The sequence below is a fragment of the Lagopus leucura genome, unplaced genomic scaffold, assembly GCF_019238085.1.
Source record: "Lagopus leucura isolate 7727_CA_CO unplaced genomic scaffold, USGS_WTPT01 Super-Scaffold_100026, whole genome shotgun sequence".
Classification (NCBI taxonomy): Eukaryota; Metazoa; Chordata; class Aves; order Galliformes; family Phasianidae; genus Lagopus; species Lagopus leucura.
In genome coordinates, this window is record NW_024962277.1 from 175,216 (window position 1) to 187,710 (window position 12,495).

At 42.4% G+C, this 12,495-nt stretch overlaps 1 protein-coding gene across 2 annotated transcripts in view; it reads right to left on the reverse strand.

Moving 5' to 3' along the window:
• SETD5 (SET domain containing 5) overlaps nucleotides 1–12,495 on the reverse strand; it is a 61,513-nt gene that overhangs the window by 16,137 nt on the left and 32,881 nt on the right. For both annotated transcript variants that reach the window (XM_042880071.1, XM_042880072.1), the window contains 8 exons: nucleotides 10,469–10,617; nucleotides 10,059–10,176; nucleotides 9,526–9,635; nucleotides 8,993–9,239; nucleotides 8,709–8,789; nucleotides 5,467–5,736; nucleotides 4,386–4,706; nucleotides 2,719–2,961 (listed from right to left, as the gene is read on the reverse strand). In XM_042880071.1, coding sequence (XP_042736005.1) covers nucleotides 2,719–2,961; nucleotides 4,386–4,706; nucleotides 5,467–5,736; nucleotides 8,709–8,789; nucleotides 8,993–9,239; nucleotides 9,526–9,635; nucleotides 10,059–10,176; nucleotides 10,469–10,617 — 1,539 coding nt within the window. The remainder of the gene's footprint in view (nucleotides 1–2,718; nucleotides 2,962–4,385; nucleotides 4,707–5,466; nucleotides 5,737–8,708; nucleotides 8,790–8,992; nucleotides 9,240–9,525; nucleotides 9,636–10,058; nucleotides 10,177–10,468; nucleotides 10,618–12,495) is intronic.

The window sequence follows — 12,495 nt, forward strand, 5'->3', positions numbered from 1 at the left end:
AAAACACAAGCAGCAGTTTTCAAGGGGGTTGGAACAAAATAAAAAAAAGAAAAAGGCATCTTTTCTTCAGCTACTAATAAAAGAGATAAAAATCACGGTGGTCTTTAGAACATGGATGTGAACTTGAAGACTCATCAAATGAGCTGCTACAGTGGCTGTGCTAACTGCATGTCTTGATCCAAACCAACTCCTGATGGCAGGCAGGAAGCCTTCAGTTACTTTATTATAAAAAATAAATACAAAATGGAAAACAAAAAGCTAATTCAGCCAAATGACAGGAGCCAAATTACCCGAGAGATTCACTTCACAAGTCTTTTATGCTCAGAGAAAGGTTTAAGACCATAACTTTGCCTTCCAGTAACCCAGTTAGTTCTTCTGTGCATCAGCAATGTGTCTTATCAGTTACACACACGTAGTGCATGGTTCCTCAAGCTATCGTGGAAGCGTGTCAGAAACTCTGTGGTCACAACCCTCCAAGTGAAACAACTTTAAAGCGGAGATGAAGAGCAGGTAACAGGATCTATTCTGATGGCCTTCATTACCGTGCAGCAGACACTTTCTTTGTTCAAATCTATCTCAGTGAATTACACTGCAGCCACCACAAGGAGTGTGGGGTGCCAGCCAGTCATTGTGGAGCTCTGCTACCTCAAATGTGGCGTCTGATCTGCCAGCCAAGTCACTGTACGTGTGATGAATGTGAACATGTTACACAGTTCAGTTTCCCTGGTACAGGGAAGGTACAGACATTGGCATGCTTTGGACACAAGCTGAGATCAGCTTAGTTTTTCGGCACAGTTCTCTGTAGATTAAAGAAGAAGCCTACAGACAATCCAAGAAAATACACGTGATCCATTTGAGCAACCTTTACAAATCATCATTCCTGACTGAATAATCAAGAAGCAACAACAAAGATCAGATCATGGGAGAGTAATATCATCATCAAGTTCTGGACCATTTCTAAACCTTAGCTAGCTGAAAAGGAGGTCTTCCTTGTGAGAGCTTTCTGAACATTCCTGAGCACAAGAAGCAGACTATTTCCTACATCTCCAGGCTGTCAGTAGCAGTGATAAAAACACCAACTGCTAGCAAGCAGTCTTTTCTGTGGAAAAACTGGGGAACTCCTATAAAGGAGATGAAAATCCTTATTAGAGCAGTTATAAATTATTTTATTTCAGAAAGTAGAAATCTATTAAAAAATCTGCAACATAGGTTCTGGACACTGAATCCTGCAATGTTTCACTAATTATTTAGGTAACAGAACAGGCAGTGTGCTTAAGTTTTCAGATGATGCCAGCCTAGGAGGAACAAGAACATGCTAGAAGACAGCATTCAACATTTTCTTAGCAAACTGGGAAATGGATGGGAAAAAAAAGGACACAGCTCAATACAGACTAGAAGAAAATACCATACAAAGCCAGAAACAATCACTTCTAAAATTATGGCCCTGAAAAAAAATATAGATTTTTTCTAACAAATGTGGTAAATCACAGACTGAACAGGTCTAAATCAACCCGTCAAAAGAAAATTCAGTTGTCATACTGGGAAACAGAAATAGGTATAGGCTACATGACACAAAGTAGCTTTCTGCTTTATTCAGCACTGAGAATGCCTGAGCTGCAAAACAACGTTCACTGACTTCAAAAAGACGTGGAGCAAATGAAAGAAGTCCATAGTGAGACTATTCCATTCTCTCCCAAGCAGTCACAACTACTGTATGACTAGAAAATAGCCAAAGGTAACAAAAGATGCATGGGAAGATTGCCCACAGAAGCAAACAGGACTTTGTTCCCATGAGTATATATGAACCATCAGAGCTATATCTACGAAGGAAATAATGAGACTTTTTTTTTTTCCCTAAGCATGTGTTAGAGTAAGGCAACAAACTGGCAGGAGGTGAGAACAGTGAAGTCCAAAACTGCTCTTTGGAATAACTCCCTCAAAAGAGGGCAAGGAAACTAGGACGTGTTTGAGAGCTACCAAGACTGCAAGATCAGAGAGGATTTCCATAAAGCTGCTCTCAGGTAATTAGTGATACAGGAACTGGAAAAGCCTCTGAGCAAAGCTGACAGGTGACAGGCAAGATGGATTCAGAAAGAAATGTGACTGAACTACTGTTTCCCTGCAGATGGGTAAATGCTAGCATTTGCTGGCCACATACCACCTCTGGAGAAACAAAGTACTCAGCTGGGCTCAGCTTAGGTTTCCTACAGGGCCACAAACAGACAGCTATTTTGTGATCCCAAAAAGAGAGCTGTGCTCTTGTGAAAAGGCTCTGCTAAATAACACAGGCTCTCCAAAGAGAACAGAACCTGACTGAAGCACTGTATTCCCAAGGTGCTCTGGAACACTGTCCTGTCCCCACAGCGCCAACCATCTTCTGACTGTGAAAGAAGTGAGGAAATGCATTCTAAAGGCAACAATTAAACCCCTCAAATTACGTATGCTAGATAATAAACAGCCACTATAAATGCAAAAATAAATGTTTCAAAGGGGATCACAGAACACTTCTGCTACAGTAGAAAGCAAGGATGAAGACTTGAACCCTGGGCAGGAGAGGGTCAGCAGTCACCACTTACAGACTGCCTCAAGACACCGGACAAGGCCAGCTCAGCAGGAATACATGGAAACAGGCTCAAAGAGAACAGGGCAGATTTACAATTGTGCCAGCAATAGCATGATGAGTATACAGCCCCCAGAGTAAGACATGAGCAAACATACCTTTTTACAGGAGCTGTAAATTCCATCCAACAGAAAGGGCCTTCGACGCCTCTCAGGGTTGAAAGGTGATCCAAAACGAATGTAGTGTTTAGGTGTGGTACAAATTAGCGGGGAGTGGATGAGACCTGGCAACATATTTAGAGTTGTTGCCAAAACTGTTGGGTCTGTAGTAATGCGCAGAGGGCATTCAATAGGGCACTCCTGCTTTTCTGCCTTGTCATTCAGCCATTCCGTAACAAGATACTGAAGGAGAAAACACACGTCAATGCAACTAGCACAGAGAAAGGAAAGGTGATATGGCACAAAGGCACACAGGAGAGCAATCTTGGGGTCAGCTCGTATGCTAAAACCTCCTGATATTCCTCAACAGGAAAGAACACAGCCACAACTTTGCTGCATCAGTTACAATTCTTATCTACTGCAGGCACAGCATTAATCCTGTTTTATAGGAGTAGCTCAATTTTACCTTAATTAATGTTATTAGAAGGTTCGCCTAGAATTTGACTGCCTTGTTCTAAGCCAGTTTCTAGCTGCAAGCCTAACTGTATTCATAGCTATTTATTTGTTCCCAGTACATTCTACTTTCTGCAAATTCTCATTTCCCTGAAAAACTCCCAGCTTGCACATTTTAGTCTGCACATTTCCCTCTCAGTCTTCAGTTCTGCCAAGCTGAAAGCTAACCTATTCCACTTTGTTCTAAACAAATATCCCCCATCCTGCCATCCCCCCATCCATAAAAGATGCTGCCACTGATCTCCATACCCAATACACTGCTATGCTATTCTAAACTTATATTCTGCCTAACTCTTACTACATAATGGCTCAACTTTTCTCTCTTCATCCTCTTGGCAGCATACACAAGAGAATCTCTACTACCCTTTGCAGGATGCAGTAACCTATAGTTACAAACTATAGTTATTAACTATAGTTAATTCTGGTGGCTTTATTTTGTTTTTTTTTTTAAGTAAGTCTCACTTCACCTCTGTGCTGTTTGATTTAATGTAAAATTTTTGGTTGACAGCCTTTTCCTCCTTGCTTCCAATACACTGAAGGCATGGAGAAAACTTCTCAAGACTGTATGCATGCAGTTCCTGGATTCTTTTCTCTGAGAATTGCCTAGCATCTCACAGATGACTGGGTAATACCTCAAGCTTAATGTGCCCACAAAGAGCATACTCCTTTCTTCAGCCTAGCTCTCTTCCTTACCACAGACATCACTTTTTGCTCTCTCAACCAGGGCTCACCCTCCACCACCCAATTCCTTATAATGACAATCCCCCTACAACCCTTTTGTCAGGACCCCTCAAGCTGGAAGTGGTCACCTCCCCACAGAGATAAAGCTGTGCGATTTGTCTCTTTCTAGGCTCTTTGCTGTACCCAACAGTGAAACCATTCCTACTGCACCTCATTCAGCCTGCTGGTATCTAAGGTCTATGTAGACTAACTGCATTGATCTGCTAATCGTTTCTTGGTCTTTGTACAGCACTGAGCAGCCATCTGACTCATGATGAGGGCTCTTAGACACTACAAGAGAAAAAATAAAGCCAACGTAAAATCAGATCATTCTGAGTGTTCTGAAAAAGAGTTTCCCCTGAGCCAACTTTTTCCTAAAGACCACAAAACACCTACTTTTTCCCCGTCCAGTTTAAGTATTTGATCATATTTACCTTTTTAGTTTTGGGGTACTTCACTGCAGTCCGATTAGACTGAGATCCTGCAGCCAGGATAACAGTTGGGTCAGATCCCATCAACTGTCTGCCTTCTCCTGGACCTTCTACACTGGTGACATCTGTCGTGGTTACCAAGTTGGCAGTGCTTCCCTCCTCTGAGACAGTCTGTACAAGTTCAGCTTGCTGGGAATTGGCTTGTTTCTGTCTTCTCAGTCTTTGTGCTGAACTGGTCCGGTATCGAGAGAATCGACTTTTTGGTCGGGGCCTGGAGGGTTTTGCTGGAGCAGGCTTAGTAACTGTTTTTTCTGGGACAGCATCCTACAAAATAAATCGCCATTAGTCCAAGCACCATTAGGAGCCTTCTATTTCTCATCTAAAAGACTGACACACACTACTGTTTTCTTTGCTGTGTTCTTAAGAGGTCAGCTAGTATACTGCGCTTCAGTAAGACAGCAGCATTATTCAACTTGCTATTTGTCTTAAGGCAACTATGCTCACCTCTAATCTGAGCTGGCAAGCATCATTCTAGGCAAGTATCTGTGAAAATACCTAGGCAAAATATCTGCTGTATAATGGGAACACACGCACTGAAAGTAGACAGGAAAAAAAATAAAGCAAGCAAACCCCCCCCCAAAAAAACAAACACAAAGAAAAAGGAAAACACCTCCTAATATATGGTGCCCACTGAGTGAAGGAGCTAGGCTTAATCCACCCAAAGAAAAGTACCACCTAAGAAAAGTCTTCCTACATTCAAACTGAGGGCACAAGAAAATGCAGGCTCTTTGCAGCAGCACACGGTGGGAAGACGAGATAACATATAGACGTATATGCAGACTAGATAAAAGGCAAAAGTTCTTCAGCATGAGAACTGGATGACCGGATCCAAAGGACATGCAATCTCCATCCTTGGAAGTGTTAAAGACAAGACGGGGTAAAACACAGGGCTGCATGGTCTGACCTCAAAGCCAGCCCTGTCTGGGTGAGAACAGGCTAGAGAGCCTCTGAAGTTTCTCCCAGTCCTGATGAGACAAGCTGCTTATGGGTTTGGTATGCAGGCTCTAACACATCTTCATCTTACCGCTACTACTTGTGAAGACCGCCTTGTGTTCACCCCAGTACTGCTGTTACTGTTAGAGACACTTGAAGCAGCAGCGGCACTCAGTGTTGAGCTCGCATCCTCAGTTTCAGGAGTTTCTGTTTTTATTTCCTCCAGCTCAGGAGTCTCAGAATTGACGCTGACTTCAGCATCAGTGCTGTTCCGGTCTGATGGCTGCTCTCGTCTCCTCTTTCTCTTTTCCAAGTTCTCAAACATGTGCATGATGGCTTCTACCTTCCTATCTTCCCGGGACTACAACACAAAAAAGTAAATTGAAGTTAGCACTGCAAATCATGCACACAGGAGAATGCAAGATCAGATAAGGGATGCAGAGCAGCTGAGAGAACAACTGCTGAACAGCAGTGAACCAAGAACAAGATAGGGAAAAGACGAGGCTTTATTTTCTTTTTTCCTTCAAGCATTCGTGTTTTTTAATACAGCAAATTTCCCAGAATACTGACAGAGTAATTACGCATTCCTAGAGTAATAAGAACTAGATTTTGTTCTTAAATAGGATCACTTAAATACTACTGAGTTACATTTATAAAATGGCCAAAAGGAAACACGATTTAAGAACTAAAAACTGGGAGAAAGAATGGAGTGAAAAGATGACCTGGAAACAAATGGATCTGCTTGCTAATGAAAAACATTAGAAGCAAACATAAGCCAGAGGCAACAGAAGTAAGAGAATCAGTAATTTTCAGAAAGCACAAAACTACCCCACAAATTGTCAGGAGATCATCCAGCTCAAAATAAAAGCTTATGTCCAAGCAGCTTACCCAGCGAGTAAGAAAAACAGAACATAAAAGAGCAGAGAGGCAAGGAGATATTTATTAGGTAAACAAACAACAGGAAATCTTATCACCTAGCTGTGTCAGAAATAATTGTGAATTCCATATGCAAAAGACCCAGTACAATAATGCTGCAGAGCCTGGCAGACAAGCCAAGTGAATTTCAAGAAGAATCAGGTGAGATCAGGTGCCTTCTAGGAACTGCCATGGGGGAGGAAGTGCCTTAAAGTACACAGCACTACTAACACACATCAAGCCTGCCACTGTGGTGTTACGTTTCAAAAATATTCAGTCCACAAAAATAAATTTTTAAGATTGAGAAAATTGCAGATACAGGTATTTAACTGGTGCCAAGCATAGAAAACTGAATCTCATTACAGGAGATTAACTGGCAAAACACGCACAGAAATAGGGCTTACAAGCTCATGGGAAACTAACACCTCACTTGGATACATTTCTTGAACTATACTGTCTCAGAAAGATATCAGTTTCCTTGCAATAAAAATAGAATCTTCCCCCTAAGCTTATGGCCAGTCTGACGGGAGACTGCTTTTATTCAAACTCGAGCAGAAACTAACTGCTTTATCTTGCCCCTTCTAAAAAACCCACGGGATAATCCAAGGATCTGCAATTTACTGTACCATCTTAATGATTAAAACACTCTCGGGAAATTTCCGCACGGAAGATTGATCTCTCTGATTAGAGAAAAGCATGGTGAATCATAGAATCACAAGGTTGGAAACGACCTACAAAATCATCCAGTCCAACAGTCTTCTCATTTCCACTGCTACCACAAGCACTAAACCACATCACGCAGCTCCTCATCCAGACGCCTCTTGAACACTGCCAGGAACAGCGACTGCACCACCTCCCTGGGCAGCCATTCCAGTGCCTGACCACTCTGAGAGAAGTTTTTCCTCATGTCCAACCTAAACCTCCTCTGATACAACTTGCAGCCATGACGCCATGTCCTGCTCATTGCCTGGGAGAAGAGGCCAGACCCTTTTACACCACAACCTCCCTTCAGGAAGTTGTAGAGTGCAGTGAGGTTTCCCCTGAGCCTCCTCTTCTCCACACTGAACAATCCCAGCTCCTTCAGCCGCTCCTCATAAGACTTGTGCTCCAGACCCCTCACCATTTCATTGCCCTTCTCTGAACACGCTCCAGGGCCTCAATGTCTTTCTTGTAGTGAGGGGCCCAAAACTGAACACAGCACTCGAGGTGCGGCCTCACCAGTGCTGAGTACAGGGGGATGATCACCTCCCTGCTCCTGCTGGCCACACTATTTCTAATGCAGGCCAGGATGCTGTTGGCCCTCTTGGCCACCTGGGCACACTGTGGGCTCATGTTCAGCCCAGCACCAACCAACACCCCCAGGTCCCTTTCCTCTTCACACTCATCCAGCCACTCGTCCCCACGCCCATAGCACTGCATGGGTTTGTTGTGGCCAAAGTGCAGGACCCAACACTTGGCCTTGCTGAACCTCATCCCATTCACCTCGGCCCAGCGATCCAGCTTATACAGATCCCTCTGAAGGGCCTCCCTACCCTCAGGCAGATCCACACCACCTCCCAACTTGGTGTTATCTGCAAACCTACCAAGGGTGCACTCAATCCCCTCATCTAGGTCATCAAAGAAGATATTAAACAAGATGGGCCCCAGTACCGACCCCTGGGGGACAGGGTATTTAGTGAACAAAGAAAACAAGAAACTCCTAACTCTGACACATTTGTTGCCTGGAAGAAGGATGGAAGTCCCTTTTCTTCACTGACTTTTTTAAACCAACAAATAAAAATAACAATATAAGAAAGTTGAGAAGAGACTTAGAACCAAAAGCACTAAGAAAAATTTTGATCAAGATAGTAATATGGGTGCACAAAAAGATTCCCCACTTAACAATATAGCAACTTTTGCTGATTTGTGCCAGAAATACTGTTGGTAGCCTATCCCTCTTGAAAAGGTTTGCCACTTCATCCTATCCCCTTCCTTCATGGCAACTTATCCGCACAACTGTTTGTCAACTCACACATGGAGCAGATGCAGGTTAACAAACCTAACTCATCAAAAAGGGTCAAGGTTCTGGCTCATCATATGGCTCCATAAATTCTTGGGCTGGCAAAATGAGAGGCACTGCAAGAACATAAAAAGGGTGCAATTATCTTTTTTGAACCTAGCACTGTCTTTTTAGTGGTACGAGTTTGACAATAAAATAGCCCTGAAACTAACAGTCAAACCTTTCAACCAGGAAATAAAGCTGTCTCTACTTTCAAAATTGCAGTGCCTTAATATAAATCCTACTGTGTGGAGTCAACTGATGACCACCAGCAGCTGGAATTTGTGTTGAAACAAATGAAATAACCAACAGGACCTGTTGGTCACTACATGAAGCCAGTCCTTATTATTCCTCTGAACGATAAACAGAAAAGTACTTGCCCGTCTGCTGTGGACCAAGGTTCCTTGTTCATCTACAGACTCCTCTTTCTCCTCTTCTTGTTTCTCTTCCTTATCTGCAACCTAAAAGAGAAGTCAAGACTTAGCACAGCAAACAAAATCTGGCAGCATTTTAAAGTTTTCAAGATTCTCATAGAAATCTAAGGTTTAAGAAAGGCCTCAGGCAGTTTCTGTTCTGAAGACACAGTACTGTCCCCAATGAGATTCCACTCCACCAATAAAAACATTCAAAACAAAGGTATTTGACAAAGTGTCAGGAGTTCTACCTCATTGTCACTGACTGCCACAGGTCCCTCTGGAACTTCTTCTGTTTGCTGACTGATGTTCTCATCCAATACAACGCTCTGCTGTTCCATTTCTAGTTCCTTTCGACGGGCTTTTCGTCGGCGTGTTTCTGCCCCAATCAGTGTGCCTAAAACAGGTGGAGGTAGGTGTTCTGCAGCATTTGGGCTACGTTTCTGCACAGGGCAATTCCGGTTCCCCTTGTGACACGCACAGTCCACTTTATAGTTGCTGCTCCAAAACACAAACATAATTCGTGTCACTCTTCATTTCTCAACCCTTGCACAGAGACATTCAATGCATCTCCTACTAAACATCTCACCACGTGCCAAAGCAAGGACAGCAGGCTACCTTATGGCCTCTACTGTAGAATATGCCAGCAGAACTGGACAGAATAGCCGGAAAATGCAATTCAGTAGAAAACGGAGCAAAATGTAGAATGCGAGGAAAGGGCTGGAGGAAGGATGTCCAGTCCAGGAGGGCAGTGGAGAGCTCCTGGGCGAGGTGAAGGACTCACCAGATGTTGTACTCATAGTCAAAGGCGATGGTAACCTCTGTGTCCTTGGCAATGGTGGCAACAGCATAGATACACAGGTGGATCATCCCATCAGCAATCACATGACGAACCTTGTTAAACAAAGCAGAGAGAAACTAACATCTCCACAAGTTGCACTTCTTATTTCCGAGAGGGAAGACTCCTTCACAGTAAAGTAGCTCTCAAATATTACACGAATAATTATCCAAAAATTGCTAAAGGGAAAAGCCTGTTTCACTGCTCTGTCTCATCCTATGCTTTTCCACTCACACCTGCTTATCCTATCATTCTCCAGCCAGATGAGAGCTTTAATAGAAACATTTCCCTTCAAGAAAATACTCACTTTCCCAACCTTCTGCTGATCTCTTATTCCAAATATAAACCATCAAATGAGCAAGAGATGCAGAGAATTCACCCTGTTTACTGCATTCTAAGTTTGAAGATTCATAAAAAGTCAATGCATCAGAGTTATGTAAAATTTATCTGCAATTTTGGTGATGGTGAAGAGAATTTACCTCTGCATTTGGAGTGCAGGAGCGCCTGATGAACCTGGCATCGTTACCAAAGGTGCGGGCATCAACACACATTTCAACGCCATTGAACTTGGAGTAGAACAGCACAAATGGGTATGGCCTGGAGAAGTAACAGAATGTCTCAATCCCCAAATACTCAATTCCCACGGCAGTTAAAACAGGAAGCAGTGTTTCAATCAGTACTACTGCTCTGGAGGCCTATGTATTTCCATGAGCAAGATGGAACAGATTTACTTCAGTGGGTTTTGGTTCATAAGCAGAGCATCAAGCTGAGGCTATATATTTGATTCCACATTTCTGTGGATGGCACAGATGGCAAGGGCCCTGCAAGTCTGCATTAGCCCTCTCTGTGCCACGATGCTCTCAAACTGTTCACTTTGTAGTACTCTTACTTTTTGAAGAAATGCCCATTGACCTCGAATTGCTGTCGTAACATAACCTTCCCTCGATACTCAATTATAAGGGTATCTAGTGCCAAGTCTCTTGCTGCCCTCAGGATCTTCCGGTGCTTCTGAACCCGAGTCACCCGTCCCAGCTGCAGCTGTAACAAAACAGAGTGAAATACAAGTGCTTAAACCGAAGGCCTGCAATTCATGGAGAGTACAGTGCTTACTGAGAAAAGAAAAATTAATCTGGCAGAAAAGTCAAAAACTGCACATACATCCAGTCAATATATTGTTTATCCTGTTATTCTGTAACAGTTTAGTGATAATCAATGACCTTGATAATATTTATCAAAAACAAAATATTTCTTTCCTCCAACGGATTCACAAATCTATCAGATGGAGGGTTTTAGTCTTGCAGCTAGGAGGCATAACCAGACCTGTCAGATGCTGCTAATAGGGAACTACTCTGCAATTATGGCCACTTTCACAGACAGAATAACTCAAATCTTCTCTAAATTGTGGGTTGTCACACATTCAGAGGAAAAACAGAAGCTTTTCCTTCTGCAGAGGATGGTAATTCTAGCTAACAAGCCAAAGACTTAAGCTGTCAATTTCCATCTCAATCCAGAATCTTCTTCATCTTCCTGATCAACCAGTGCTGAGGATTTTATCACGCTTTTTTTGTTGTTGTTGTTGAAACGTGAAGAAATACATTTTTAAGCAGGTGCTGACAGTTTAGTGAATCTCTTTCACGTTCAAGTCTATTTTCTATTACAATGAATTTTCACAACATGTCTTGACAGTATGAAAGCACAGCGGTCTTTAAGCATAAACATCCAAAACCGACATGTTTTATGGCATAACAGGAGGATACTATAAACACTAGGACATAGAAAAGATTTATTTTATTAAAAAAAAAAAAAGCAAAACCCGAAAACTTTCCTTGCTTAGCATCTCTCTGCACACAAAATTTGGGAAATTCTGCAGAATTATGTGAAGATGGCTGGCTGCCTCACCACAAAAGAACTGTGTGCGCTCCTTCCTAAGTGTGTAATGCATTGTTCATAAGGACTGCTTCTTGATACTTCTCCAGGCTGAACTGAGACATAAGTGTTCTTGCTTCAGCAATAGTAACATCCATCTATCTAAATTAGAAGTAAACCACATGATGCCGTTGAAGGAAAGCTCCCAACTTCTCCTGATGAAGCTCGTCAGAAACAGCTACCGTGCAGTCTGCTCATCTGAATAAAAAGCATTAGCTTAAGAAAGGGCTCAATCTGAAGAACAGGAGAATGATGACATCTAACCTCAGGAAAACAAAAGTTTACGCCCTAAGGCAGCACTCAGCACTGGGAAGCAAATGAAGCCCTCCATACTGACCATGTTGAGAGCTCTGAATCACAGACTTTTCTCTCTCTCATTTTTTTTAAGCCATCTTACCATGTGTTTTGAATAAATCTCTTTGGGGAGAAGGAGGCTTTCATTGTTTTAATATGACATTACACTACAAATCTTGGATCAGCCAATAAAATATTAATATATCTATTAGTCGACTTCTCTCACTCAGGTCTCCAGGATAAAAATAGCTTTATAAAAATATTCATTTGAAATCTATGCAGATGGGAATAATGGCCTTGCTATTCCAGATCTTGTAGAGATGTATCCAGTGCTATGTTTATCATGCCTACAGGGCACAATTCTTGCACACATTTTCATACCAATATATCTGCAGACAATTGAAAAACCTGAATGTATGTATTAGAGAGACTATGAAAAGCCTTGCAGTGTCACATCCTGAATCCTGCCTAGAGTGCACAGACCATTTCCCAATTCCAGAGAAACCCTTTAAACTGGCATAGAAGAAATATTTTAGGAGCAAGAAGTCACACTGCTAGCCCCGATTTCCGATCAACAACCCCACAACATGAGTCAAGTCTAAGATAAGATGCCTTCCTTTCCTGAGAACAGTAGTATTCTGTGTCACATTCACTTATGTTCTGTTACAGTCAGCTCCTTATCTAAACAGGCTCTGT